The 12,988-nt window shown below is 44.2% G+C and overlaps 1 protein-coding gene across 2 annotated transcripts in view; it reads right to left on the bottom strand.

Annotated features, from left to right (window-relative positions):
* The window catches only part of FLT3 (fms related receptor tyrosine kinase 3), a 73,189-nt gene extending 61,038 nt beyond the window's left edge, over positions 1–12,151 (bottom strand). Inside the window, exon 1 of one of the 2 annotated variants that reach the window (XM_081549350.1) lies at positions 12,099–12,151. Coding sequence is in view for 1 of the 2 variants with exons in the window: in XM_081549349.1 (XP_081405475.1) it covers positions 3,191–3,233 (43 nt within the window). In the remaining variant the exon portion in view is untranslated. Of the gene's footprint in view, positions 1–3,190; positions 3,286–12,098 lie in introns of those variants that run through there. The other variant, XM_081549349.1, reaches the window with a different exon arrangement.
* Positions 12,152–12,988: the final 837 nt, after the last annotated feature.

Here is a 12,988-nt window from a genome sequence, read left to right as displayed (position 1 = left end):
TATTTATATGTAAGTTCCCCCATCCCCATCTTTTTCATCTTTGTACCCTCATGGTGCCTAGCACTGAAATAGGTGTTCAATAAAAGTTTGTCAAATAAATTTCTTTTTCTTCTTCATGCAGGCTCCCTCTTCATCTTTTCCCCCCCCTGGAATATAAATGTCTTCCTCTCCCATACTTAAGATCTCATTACCTGATTTTTCTTCAGTTAAACAACAGGAAACTTCAACAAGAAAGAAATCTTTGCTGATAATTAAAGGGTTAATGAAAGTGCCTTTTTAGTTATAAAAAGTGGAGCCAAGTAGTTACTAATGAAACCTAAGAGGTAGATCCATTCAAAGCAACCAAGGAGAAATGAACAGCCAGTCTAAACTTGTAGGATGGCGTGGATTAGAATGAGGCTTTTAGGATGGAAGTTAATCTTAACACAAGGTCACCAGGTCTGGTGTCCCCATCAGATCCAAACTTTACCTAGTATCCCTTCCATCCACCTCCTTCTGAGTTGGACCCCCTTAGGCTAACAGGTCACAGGCAAACAAAGTAAGATAAGCAGCAAGATCAAAGGATGTCAACTAAACGTGGAGGTCAAAGCTCTAAATATGAATTTCCCGACACTAATGAGAGAAACAGTTATCACAGTTACTGAGATCCTGAAATCTTCCTCCTAGCCATGATCAGTACAGAATGCAATTAGGGCCATGGAGAGTCTGTGTCCATTCTTTAAGCGCTACTTAGGAAATCTCATCATTCTTCTTGAAAGGTAGAGCTTACAGTATAAGGGAAATGGGAATGGCATCTGATAATTCAAGGTAGTAAGAGCTTTTCTAACATTTAAAGGCCTTGTTTTTCAGCCTCTCACTTTATGTTGCTTCATTCAAAGAAGTCCGTAATGGCAAGTCTTGGCAAAGATGTGCCAAGGAGCTCCATACGCTGCTAGTGGGAAGGTAAACTGGTGCAACCAGTTCAGAAAACTGCTGGACAATATCTACCAAAACTGACATATGCCTTTCTCTATAATCTAGGAATTTGATTTGAGGGTATCATCCAAAGAGAAATGAGTGTTTCTGTCCCCAAAACATGTAAAAGAGTATTCACAGCAGTGTTATACTATTCACTACACAAAATTGGAGACACACAAAGTATTCTTCAACAATAGAATGGATAGATTGCATAGTCTAGTCATACTAAGGAAATAGTACCTAGCAATTGAAAAAAAAACAAAAACAAAAAACCACAGTTCTTAAGAACAAAGTTGAATCTCATAATTACAATGCTGAGTGAAAGAAACTGGACATTGTTAAAAAATCATAATAATGGTTTGGTGTAAATGTAGTTCAATAAAACAGGGAAAACCATGGAATCAGAAGTCAGACTAGTAAATGTGACTAAATCAGTGTGATTCTAATAAAATTCACACCACTTTTTTTCCTCTCTAAAAAAAAGTCAGAACAGTGGCTACCTTGGGGGGAGGGGTGGTAAATCAGAGGGGGCGGAGTTCGAATTGCTCTGTATCTTTATGAAATAATGATTAGGCAGGTACCTGTGTATATAAAGGGCTTCCCTCCTGGTTCAGCTGATCAAGAATCTGCCTGCAATGCGGGAGACCTGGGTTCCATCCCTGGGTTGGGAAGATCCCCTGGAGAAGGGAAAGGCTACCCACTCTAGTATTCTGGCCTGGAGAATTCCATGGACGGTGTAGTCCATGGGGTCACAAAGAGTCGGACACGAGTGAGTGACTTTCACTTCATTCACTGTATATATAAAACCCAATGGAGTTGTACTATTAAGATGTGTGCATATTTGCTATCTATGAATTATGCTTCATTTAGAAAAATCTGGAGAGAGATGTAGGAATTTCTGAGATTGTCCTGAAATATAAAATAATTCAATGCAGCTTATATACAGTTGCATGTACTGATGTCTATACTTTCCCAAAGCCTTTGTATGTGACTGAAAAACCCACTTACCACTTCATGTTACATATTAACAGAAAGCTAACTTTTTGTAAAAGACTCTGAAAAACATATTGTACTGTACATTTAAAATGTACATATTTACCAATTAACAGAGATGTTTAGGAAATGCAAGATGCTTTTCTACTATTTTCCCCCTTATGTTTTATTATTTTTTTAACTATATAATTCTTAATTATTTGAAACAAAAGCTACTGGAAATAATTCCTGCACATCTATACTGCAAGTATTTTCTCCATGGACCACGAATATGCTAGACAGACTGCTAGGGTTTGGGAGCTGGAGAAGACACAGCCAGACTCCCTCCGTGGACAGAGCAGGACAGGCGGGCCAGGGGCAGTAAGTGATGGTCCTCCAAGGCTGCAGAACTAGGACACGATCCGAGATTTCCTGGCCCCCCAAACTCTGCCTCCTTCACCCTAAACGCAAATCAACCCTCTCCTCTTTCCAAATAGATGAACTGGATCTAAAGAGGATTTTTTTTTTTCTGGTAACAATTATGCTATCCAGATTATTTGGGAACAGTCAGCTGAGTCCTTGAAAAGCCTCTTGGGGTTTAACGCCAGGATAAAAATCGAGTACAAGAGGAGGGGGCAGTGGGTATTTTAAGATGTAAATCCCGTTTGCATAATATTTCCCAAAGTATCTACTCATTGATCCAGTCGACATTCGGCGGGGTGGGGGGTCGTTACCCGAGATGACTCGCTTTGGGGAGAAACCCGGCACCTTTTCCCATCAGAGTTCACTCCCGACATCAAAACCTCAAAAGAAGAGTTGGAGACGCCACCCAGGAGTCTGCGGTACCGGGGTCGGTGCACGCGAGGTCCCGGCCCCCGGGCGCCCAGCTCGGGGCCGCAGGCTCGGGCGACCGGCCCAGAACCCGGGCGCGCCAGGCGGGCGGGCGGGGCGGCCCGGGCCCCGCGGGCACCGATTCGGCGAGGCCGCCCGCGGGGTCGGGGCGGCCGGTGGGGACCGCGGCCCCGAGCCCAAGCAGCGACGCGAGACCAGCGGGAGCAGAACGCGGGGTGGGCCCGGCTGCGGCCGCGGGTGACTTCGGGGCGAGTTGGGAGGGCGCGGAAGAGGGGAGGGGCGCGGGAGCGAGGGACCGAGCGGGGCGGGGAGGCGCGCGGCGGCGGGGACGGAGGAGGCGCGCGCCCGGTGCCCGCGCTGGGTGGGGGCCGGGGGCCGCGGGGGCTCGAGCGGGCGAGCGGGGCCTTACCGAGCAGCGGCAGCCGGCCGCCCAGGCGCGCCAACGCCGGCATGGCCTCCGGAGCCCGGGGTCCCCAGGCCGCGCCGGCCCAGCCCTGCGATGCCGCCCTCCGCGGCGCGCCCCGCGCTGCAGGTGGCTCGCTTAAGGATGCGCGTCACCGACCGCAAATTCCCTCGGACTGGTGCAAAGTGGAAAGGGGGGGAGCATCCCTCTCCCCACCCGCAGGGGCTGTGCCGGGGCGCCGGTGCCTGGCGCAGCGCTGCGGCCGAGCCCACGTGCCCGCCGTGGTCCTCAGCCCGCGCTCCGCCGCGCCCGGGGCTCCCCGACTGTGGCGGGGGAGACTGGGCGCGGTTCCGCCGGGGAGGTCGCAGGGGCTCGGCGGCCCCCGGCCAGGGAGGACGCACGGACAGAGCTGCCTGCCTACCCGCCCCCACTCCCCGCCCCGCGCCTGGAGTCCCGGAACCCTTTCGATGAGCGTGGGGACAGCTGAAGCCAGCCACCGTCCACCTTGCACGCGAGGGGCTTTGAGGCCGCAGGATGGGCGCTACAGCCGTGCGGCACGCGGACGCCCCAGGCTGGAGCGCGGGCGAGCCGAGGGTCGCTGTCCACGCTGGGAGGATCCTAACTACGGACCCACGTTCTTTGTCCCCCCGCTGCCCCGCTCCATCTCCTAGGATGCCCAGGATGCAGTCCACAGCGGCAGCAAGAAAAACAGGCTCGGTTTCAATGTCAACCAAGGCAATCAGGGAAGCTAAACACCAGCCATAGAACAAAAGCAAAACACAGGTCATCTCGGGCTTTGATTTCTGCACTCGTAATTCTTGTTCTTCATCGCATAATATTTCAACTTGAAATTATTTCCTTTGCAATTAAGTTGAAGATTGGAAAGCCCAGGATGTCGGCTCTGAGTCTTCCCTTAACCAGCCCTTGACCTTCACAAAGCCACTCATCCTCTGAGCGTTCCCCCCTTCCCCTTACTCACCGGTAATGGAGCAGAATGGACCACATGGCTTATAAAGTCTCCAAGTTCTAGCAATTCCATGCTTTTCATTATTTCAGTCATGTTCTAATCAAGCGTGATAATTGACATGTGCATTCTTGGCCATACAGTCCTTTTCCTCAGCTGTAGTCTAGAGAAGGAAAATTTTCTCCCCTAGAGCATGACAGAAACTTGAAATGTGGTGCAGCCACTGTGGAAAACAGCCTGATAGTTTCTTCAAAAATTAAAAATAGAATTACCATATGATCCAGCAATTGCAATGCTGGGTATATACCCAAAAGAACTGAAAGCAGGGTGATGAAAAGATGGTCTGTACAACCATATTCTAGGAACATTTTTAACAAAACCCCAAAGATGGAAGCAACCCACATGTCCATCATAGATGAATGGATAAACAAAATCCAGTGAATGGATAAAAATGGTGTATACATACGATTGGGACTTCCCTGGTGGCTCAGCGGCAAAGAATCCGCCTGCCAATGCAGGAGATAGGAGTTTGATCCCTGGTCTGGGAAGGTTCCCCTGGAGAAGAAAATGGCCACCCACTCCACTATTCTTGCCTGGAGAACCCCATGAAACCTGGCATGCTACAGTCTATGAGGTGGTAAAGAGCCTGACACGACTTAGTGACCGAACAACAACATAATACGGCTAGGATCTTATTCAGCTTTAAAATGGAAAGACATTCTTTTTTTTTTTTTTAGGAAAGACATTATGACACATGCTACAACATGGATGAACCTTGCGGGCATGTTAAGTGCAATAAGCCAGCGACAAAAACACAAACACAGATTCTACCTATATGAGTTCCCTAAGTTGGCTTAAAGCTCAACATTCAGAAAACTAAGATCATGGCATCCGGTCCCATCACTTCATGGAAAATAGATGGGGAAACAGTGGAAACAGTGACAGACTTTATTTTTGGAAGCTCCAAAATCACTGCAGATGGTGAGTGCAACCATGAAATTCAAAGACGTTTGCTCCTTGGAAGAAAAGTTATGACCAATGTAGACAGCATATTAAAAAGCAGAGACATTGCCAACAAAGGTCCATCTAGTCAAGGCTGTGGTTTTTCTAGAAGTCATGTATGGATGTGAGAGCTGGACTATAAAGAAAGCTGAGCACTGAAGAATTGATGCTTTTGAACTGTGGTGTTGGAGAAGACTCTTGAGAGTCCCTTGGACTGCAAGGAGATTCAACCAGTCCATCCTAAAGGAGATCAGTCCTGGGTGTTCATTGGAAGGACTGATGCTGAAGCTAAAACTCCAATACGCTGGCCACCTGATGTGAAGAGCTGACTCATTTGAAAAGACCCTGATGCTGGGAAGGATTGGGGGCAGGAGGAGAAGGGGACGACAGAGGATGAGATGTCTGGATGGCATCACCGACTCAATGGACATGGGTTTGGGTGGACTTAGGGAGTTAGTGATGGACAGGGAGGCATGGCGTGCTGCAGTTCATGGGGTCGCAAAGAGTCGGACACGACTGAGTGACTGAACTGAACTGAAAGTAGTCAGATTCTTGAGGCAGGAAGAACGGTTGGGTTGGGATCAGGGGCTGGGGAGATGAGGAATGGAGATGGGAATGGAGAGTTGTTGTGTGGTGGGGACAGAGTTTCAGTTTTGCAAGATGAAGAGAGTTCTGGAGATTGGTTGCACAACAGTGTGCATGTATTTAACACAATTGTACACGTAAAAATGGTTAAGATAGTAGTGTTTATGTTATGTGCATTTTACCACAATTGAAAGTTTAAAAATTTTTTTTAAAGCATCTACCTTAGGTCAGACAGGACTAGAGAAAGAGACATTAAGTTCAGTGAGACATGAACAAATAAAAGTGGTGAAGCAGGCTGGTGATGGGAAGAAGAGTGGGCTAGCAAGCCTTCCAATTGCCAAGATCCAAGGCATTATCTTTATTTATAGCTTAATCACTGCTTTCAAAGAAACTGATGGTTACAAGTTTGCAACAGATCAGCTTGGGTGGAGCACTGTTCAAGGACACAAAATCAAATCAATAGTGCTGCTTTGTCAAAGAATCTTAGATACAAGGCAGAAAACTGTGAGAACAGAAGTGGGAGAAACATGAATGGCTTCTTTGCACTCCCAATTCTTCCTGGAAATTGTTGGAGAAAAATAATTCTAGAAAGAGAAAATTTCATAGACTGAAAATCTTGGAGTATGAGGTATAGTCTAACATTTTAAATTTTTTTAATTTTTCATTTTTTTTAAAATTTATTTTACTGACATGTAGTTGATTTGCAGTGTTTTAATTTCTGCTGTATGGCAAAGTGGTTCAGGTATACATACATATATATGTATACATTCTTTTTTTTTATTCTTTTCCATCATGACTTATCACAGGATGTGAAATATAGTTCCCTGGGCTATACAGTAGGATCTTGCTGTTTATCTCTTCTGCATATAGTGGTTTATACCCAGTAATCCCAACCTCCCAATCCACCTCTCCCCCTCCCTCCTCCCCCTAGGCTAACGGGTAGAAGGTGAGGTGATGCCAGTCAATCATTTCCGGAAGTGTGCCCAGAGCTCTGTCTAGTGTGATACCTAATTTGTTTGTCACAGCAACACTCAAGGAAGTTAGTCCAACATTATCTGGAGTCCAAGACTGCACAACTAGTCATGCACATCGTTGTATAAAATTTTGGTTCCAGAGCCTGTTACCTGAAGCAACCAGGAGGAATGAAATGAAGGGAGAAATGGGAGAGAAGAGTGAGCTTGTTTCTGGGTTGAATGGAGGGTGTTGCATTGGCCCTTTGTTGCTGTTTAGTTGCTAAGTCATGTCTGACTCTTCTCGACCCCAGGGACTGTAGCCCACCAGGCTCCTCTGTCCGTGGGATTTCCCAGGCAAGAATGCTGGAGTGGATTACTGTTTCCTTCTCCAGGGGATCTTCCAGACCCAGAAATCAAACTCACATCTGCTTGGCAGGTGGATTCTTTACCACTGAGCCAACAGAGAAGCCCACACTGGCCCTACAAAGGATATATTTTATCTGGATTCTTACCACCGTAATGCTTAGCTACGCATAGCTATGCTGCATAGTAGTCCTTCATCTCATGAGTGTCTTTCCAGCTCTTAAATTACACAAATCTCTCTCCCTCCTCAAAAACTGTGACATATTTTCAATGACTATAGGTGAAATGCCTTAATGGCCCTTTAAAAATACAAAGTGCTGTGGTTTCCTAAAAATAAGGGACAAGCAGAAGGAATATTGGAATAGGATTCCTGTGAATTCAGTTGAAATATCGACTACATAGAGTACAGTTTTACTTGTCTTTCATCAATAGAGAATTCAAACCCACCAATTGGCAAAATCTGCCAATACCAAACATTAGCAAGAATTCGAATCAATGGGTAACTCTTGTCCACTGCTAGTGGGAGTCTAAATGGTTATAAACACTTTAGACAATGATTGGCCATTGATTACTGATGCTGAGCATCTGCACATCTTATACTGAAGTTTCACCCTGGACATACATACACCTTAGAGAAAGTTTGTACGCATGCCCTGGGAGGTATGGCAAGAACGTTCATAGCATTATCATTTCTAATGTCAAAACGTTGGAGACAATCCAAATGTCTGCTAATGAAAAGATAAAGTGGAGTCTATTCATCTAACATACTAACCGTATACCAGTGAAAATGAATGAACTACGGTTACAAGAAATGGCATAGATGAATCTCAAAAGCATTATGTTGAGAGGGAGAGAAAGCAGGTCATAGAGTAATAAAGGCAAACCAAGCAATATTCTCTTAAGGAATATACTCATAAGGGGTATAAAGAAAGTGAAGGAATAACTGTCAGGATTGGACTTCCCTGGTGGTACAGTGGATAATAATCTGCCTGCCAATGCAGGGAACTCAGGTTCGATTCCTGGTCCAGGAAGATCCCACATGTTTCTGGACAACAAAGGGCCATAACCGATGAAGCTGGAGCTCATAGAACCTGTGCTCCCCAACAAGGGAAGCCACCACAATGAGAAACCCTCGAATCTCGACAAAGAGTAGCCCTGCTCAGTGTTACTAGAGAAAAGTCCACTTACCAACGAAGACCCTGCACGGCCAAAAATAAAAAAACTCAGAATAATGCTTACCCCTAGATTGGGGTGAAAAGAGATTTCTTTAATTATTGGCAATACTCTATTGCTTTTTACCTTTTGTGATGGATGCTGGATATTCATTTTCTTGTTCTTTAAAATATAATTTTTATTCACTATAGCAGTGAATAATATATTTCATAGTAGAAGAAAATTCATCTAAGGTGGCAGTTTGACACATTTATACCTATGAAAAAATCTTAACTAAACAAACAAAAATCATTTTAAGGGTTTAAAACCCCATTAAAATTCAACTACCACTTTATAGGAAACACATGGGACAATGGAACATGGTAAACAATGACACAAGGATATAGTCAGAAAATTCTGGACCCTAGTAAACTTTATAAAACAAATAACCTGGTTTCATCAGCAAAAATTTGTAAGAAAAAAGAGAAAGAGAGAGTTGGAGGCATGACCTACAGTTTAAAAGAAAACGAAAAGAATATCAAGCAACTGAAGTGTGCAATGTGAAGATTTTATTTGGCTTCTGATTTAAGCAAAGTGAAAAATATGTAGAGAATAATCAAGTAAATGTGACCATAGATTTAATATTTTTGATATTAAGTGATCATTATTTAAAATTTTACTTTGTGCTAAATGATATTGTATGTATTTTTAAAAAAGTTCCTATCTTTGTATAAGTGTCTATGAAATATTTATGGATAAAATGACATAAAATGGATATATTGAGGGACGAATAGAAAATGACAGCCAATGAATGCAAGGTTTCTTTTTGAGATGATGAAAATGTTCTAAAATCAGATTATGGCAATGGTTGCGCAATGCTGTAAATATACTAAAAACCATTGACTTGTGCACTAAGTAGGCAAACTATAGGACATGTCAATTAGTTCTCAAAAAAAGCTGCTTTAAAATGATATAAAGTCTGAGATTTTCTTCAAAGTAATTTGACGTGGGGGATTTGAGTGGAGGAATCAAACTGACCATGTGAGACTAACATCAAGCCTGGTAGTTAAGTAAACTTATACTCCTTTTAGAAATTTTCTATAATAAATAGATTTGGGGGAGCGGGGAAGACTTTGAAACCATGGATCAGTGAGGTCATCCTGAATGTGCAGAAGATAACTATTCTTCCTTAGATGTCATCAGCTACTCTTTACTGTAGTGTTACTGACCCACCTGAATGAGATGACCTAGAACATAACCCTGGGAACCATTTCCAAGATGCAAACAGGGGAACTGCAAAACTCGGATGGCAGTATTTTGTGATAGCTGTTTAGGTCTAAGATGATCTAAATAATCATCTTCTTACAGTTCTTGACAACAGCTAATGTATTTGCTTCTTAAGGCTGCTGTAACAAAATACCACAAACTAAATGGCTTAAACAACAGATATTTATTGTCTCACAGTTCTGGAGGCAAGAGATTCAAGATGAAGATGGGGTAGGTTGCCTTCCGAGAGCTGTGTGGGGGAATCTGTCCCATGCCTCATGCTCCTAGCTTATGAGGCTTTAGCGGCAATCTTTGGCATTCCTCGGCTTCTTCTGCACCACCTTGCTCATCTTCATCTTCCCATCTTCACTTCTTCCTGTGTGTGTGTGTCTCTGTGTTCAAATTTCCCCTTTTTATGAGGACACCAGTCATCCTGGATTAGAATCCACCTGAATGACCTCATTGTACCTTGATTACCTCTGTAAAGAACTTACTTCCATATAAGGTCACATTCTGAGATATAGGGGGTTAGAACTCCAAAATATTTTGGGGTCAGGGAAGGGAGGAGCAATTTAATGCACAAGAAATAGATTTTGAAATCAATTGTTGTTGTTGTTCAGTCACTCAGTCATGTCCGACTCTTTGTGACCCCATGGACTGCAGCACACCAGGCTTTCCCATCCTTCACCATCTTCTGGAACTTGCTCAAACTCATGCCCGTTGAGTCAGTGATGCCATCCAATCATTCCATCCTCTGTCGTCCCCTTGTCCTCCTGCCGTCAATCTTTCCCAGCATCAGTGTCTTTTCCAATGAGTCTTCTCTTCACATCAGGTGGCCAAAGTACTGGAGCTTCAGCTTCAGCATCAGTCCTTCCAATGAATATTCAGGGTTGATTTCCTTTAGGATTGATTCGTTTGGTCTCCTTTGAAATCAATGCCTAGAAATTAATGCATATGATCCTCTACAGATTAGTTGTTAACTGCTATGTTAAATAGATTTCAAATTGATATTTTGTTTTGCAGAGAGATATAATCTGGATAACTTGGAAGTTAACACAAAAATGGGAGCAATTAAAAACTATGCTTGCATAAAAACCAGATCCTAGTGTAAAGCACAGGGAACTATACTCTATATCCTATAATAGACTGTAATGAAAAAGAATGTATATACAAGATGTTTGTATATATAAAATGTACATATATTAAATGTACATATATATATATAACTGAATCACTTTGTTGTACAGCAGAAATTAACACATTCTAAATCAACTATATGTGCATGCATCCTCAGTTGCATCAGACATATCCGACTCTTTGCAACTCTATGACTGTAGCCCCCCAGGCTCCTCTGTCCATGGGATTCTCTAGGCAAGAATACTAGAGCAGTTTGCCATTTCCTTCTCCAGGGGATCCTCCTGACCCAGGGCTCAAACCTGCATTTCCTGTGGTTCCTGTATTTCAGGCAGATTCTTTTTACCACTGAGCCACAGGGCAAGCCCAAATAAACTATACTTCAATTTTCAAAAATTATGCTTTCAAAGCGTTTAAGGTAAGAAGGATACAAAACTATAGAGTATGACCCGTGTTAGGCTAAAATAAATATATAATGAAAATAAAAACAAAATTGAAGGAAAGGGGTAGAGTTTTAGCAAACCAAGAAAGTCTTAACACCTAACTAATTAACATACATCAGACAAATGGAACAGACAGGACTGGGCCTATGGGAAGCAGATTATGAGAGAGGGAACTTAGATACATTTACACATCAGGGGAGATCAAAAGTCACCCTATTGTCACAGCCAAGAGGAGAGGACTTGTAGGAGCCACAAGCCTGCAGGGGCAAGGAAAATAAGGGGACTAATTGGCGGGGAGGGGTGGGGGGTGGCGGGGACAGGATAGCACCCTAGCCCCTCCCCCTAGGGAACCAGAGAAAGAGGACTTCAGGAAGCATGAAGACAGGGAGGCCTGGTGAGTGTGCCTGTATGCTAGTTGCTTCAGTCGTGTCTGACTGTGCAACCTCATGGGCTGTAGCCTGCCAGGCTCCTCTGTCCGTGGGATTCTCCAGGCAAGAATACTGGAGTGGGTTGCCATGTCCTCCTCCAGGCTGGTCAGTTTAGGCTGGCCCAAAGCCTAGCAGTGGAATTTTCAGATATTAAAAAAGGACTTGTTTTTCTTTTAAAAAATTAATTTAATTAAATTAATTAATTTTGTTTTGGCTGCCCCACGTGGCTTGCAGGGTTTGTCATGGTCTTAAGTGAGGGTTGGGAATTTCCAGATATGAGGAAGAAAGAGAGAACAGTTTATTAGAGTGGGAGACGCTACTAGAACAGCGAGCCGGCTTGAGGGAGAGCTGACACCTTTTGCGGGCTAGTAGCCAATTTTTCCTGGAGAAGGAAATGGCAACCCACTGCAATATTCTTGCCTGGAGAATCTCATGGACAGAGGAGCCTGACGGGCTACAGCCCATGGGATCGCAAAGAGTCGGACACGACTGAGCAACTAACACACACACACATACACACAGCCAATTTTTATAGCCTCAAGACAGACAAAATTCCTATTGGAAGGGTGGCATTAGGTAATTGGTTAGGATGGTATATGGTGGGTGATAGAGTGGGTATTTTACCTAGTATGACATCAGGAGACTGGCTGGTTTAGATCAGGAGGCTCATGGCAACTGTTGCTATGGAGCTTGGTTAATTCTGGAAATTTTTGTCCTCTGACCTTGGTATAAGGCTCCAAACTTGTGACCTTGGTATAGGGCTCTACGTGGTTCTTGGCTCCCCAACCAGGGACTGAACCCTGGTTGTGGCAGTGAACGTGCTGAGTCCTAACTACTGGACCACCAGGGAATTCCCAAAAAAGACTTGCTTTTCTTGTCCACAGGGCTCAGGAGTAATAGAGTTGGCAGTTTCGCTGGGTCCTACACTCCCATCCAGACAGAAAAGCAGAAGGTTCTGATAAGAAGAAACTGAGAATCAAAAAGACGATTAACAAGTGCTGGTGAGGATGTAGAGAAATCAGGACTCTCCTACACTGCTGGTGGGTTGGAAAATGGTGCAGCTGCTTTGGGAAGCAGGCTGGCAGTTTCTTACAGTGTTAAACACAGAGTTAATGCTAGTGGTAAAGAACCCACCTGCCAACGCAGGAGACTTAAGAGACACAGGTTCGATCCCAGGGTCAGGAAGATCCCCTGGAGAAAGAAATGGCAACCCCCTCTAGTATTCTTGCCTGAGGAATCCCATGGACAGTGCGGCCTGGTGAGCTACAGTCCATAAGGTCTTAAAGAGTTGGATACGACTGAAGCAACTTGGCATGGGGGTTCCACTCCTAGGTACATACCCAAGAGAAATGAAAATGTGTATCCTTACAAAAACTTGTGCATGAATGTTCTTGGCAACAAGAACATAGGGAAAAAAGTGGAAACAACCCAAATGCCCATCACCCGATGAGTGGGAAAACAAAATTTTGGTGTATCCATGCAATGAAATATTATTTGGCCAGATAAAAGGAAAG

This window comes from Giraffa tippelskirchi, chromosome 12, assembly GCF_054371585.1.
Source record: "Giraffa tippelskirchi isolate mGirTip1 chromosome 12, T2T-mGirTip1v1.2.pri, whole genome shotgun sequence".
Lineage (NCBI taxonomy): Eukaryota > Metazoa > Chordata > Mammalia > Artiodactyla > Giraffidae > Giraffa > Giraffa tippelskirchi.
This window is presented reverse-complemented; position numbering and strand designations above follow the sequence as displayed.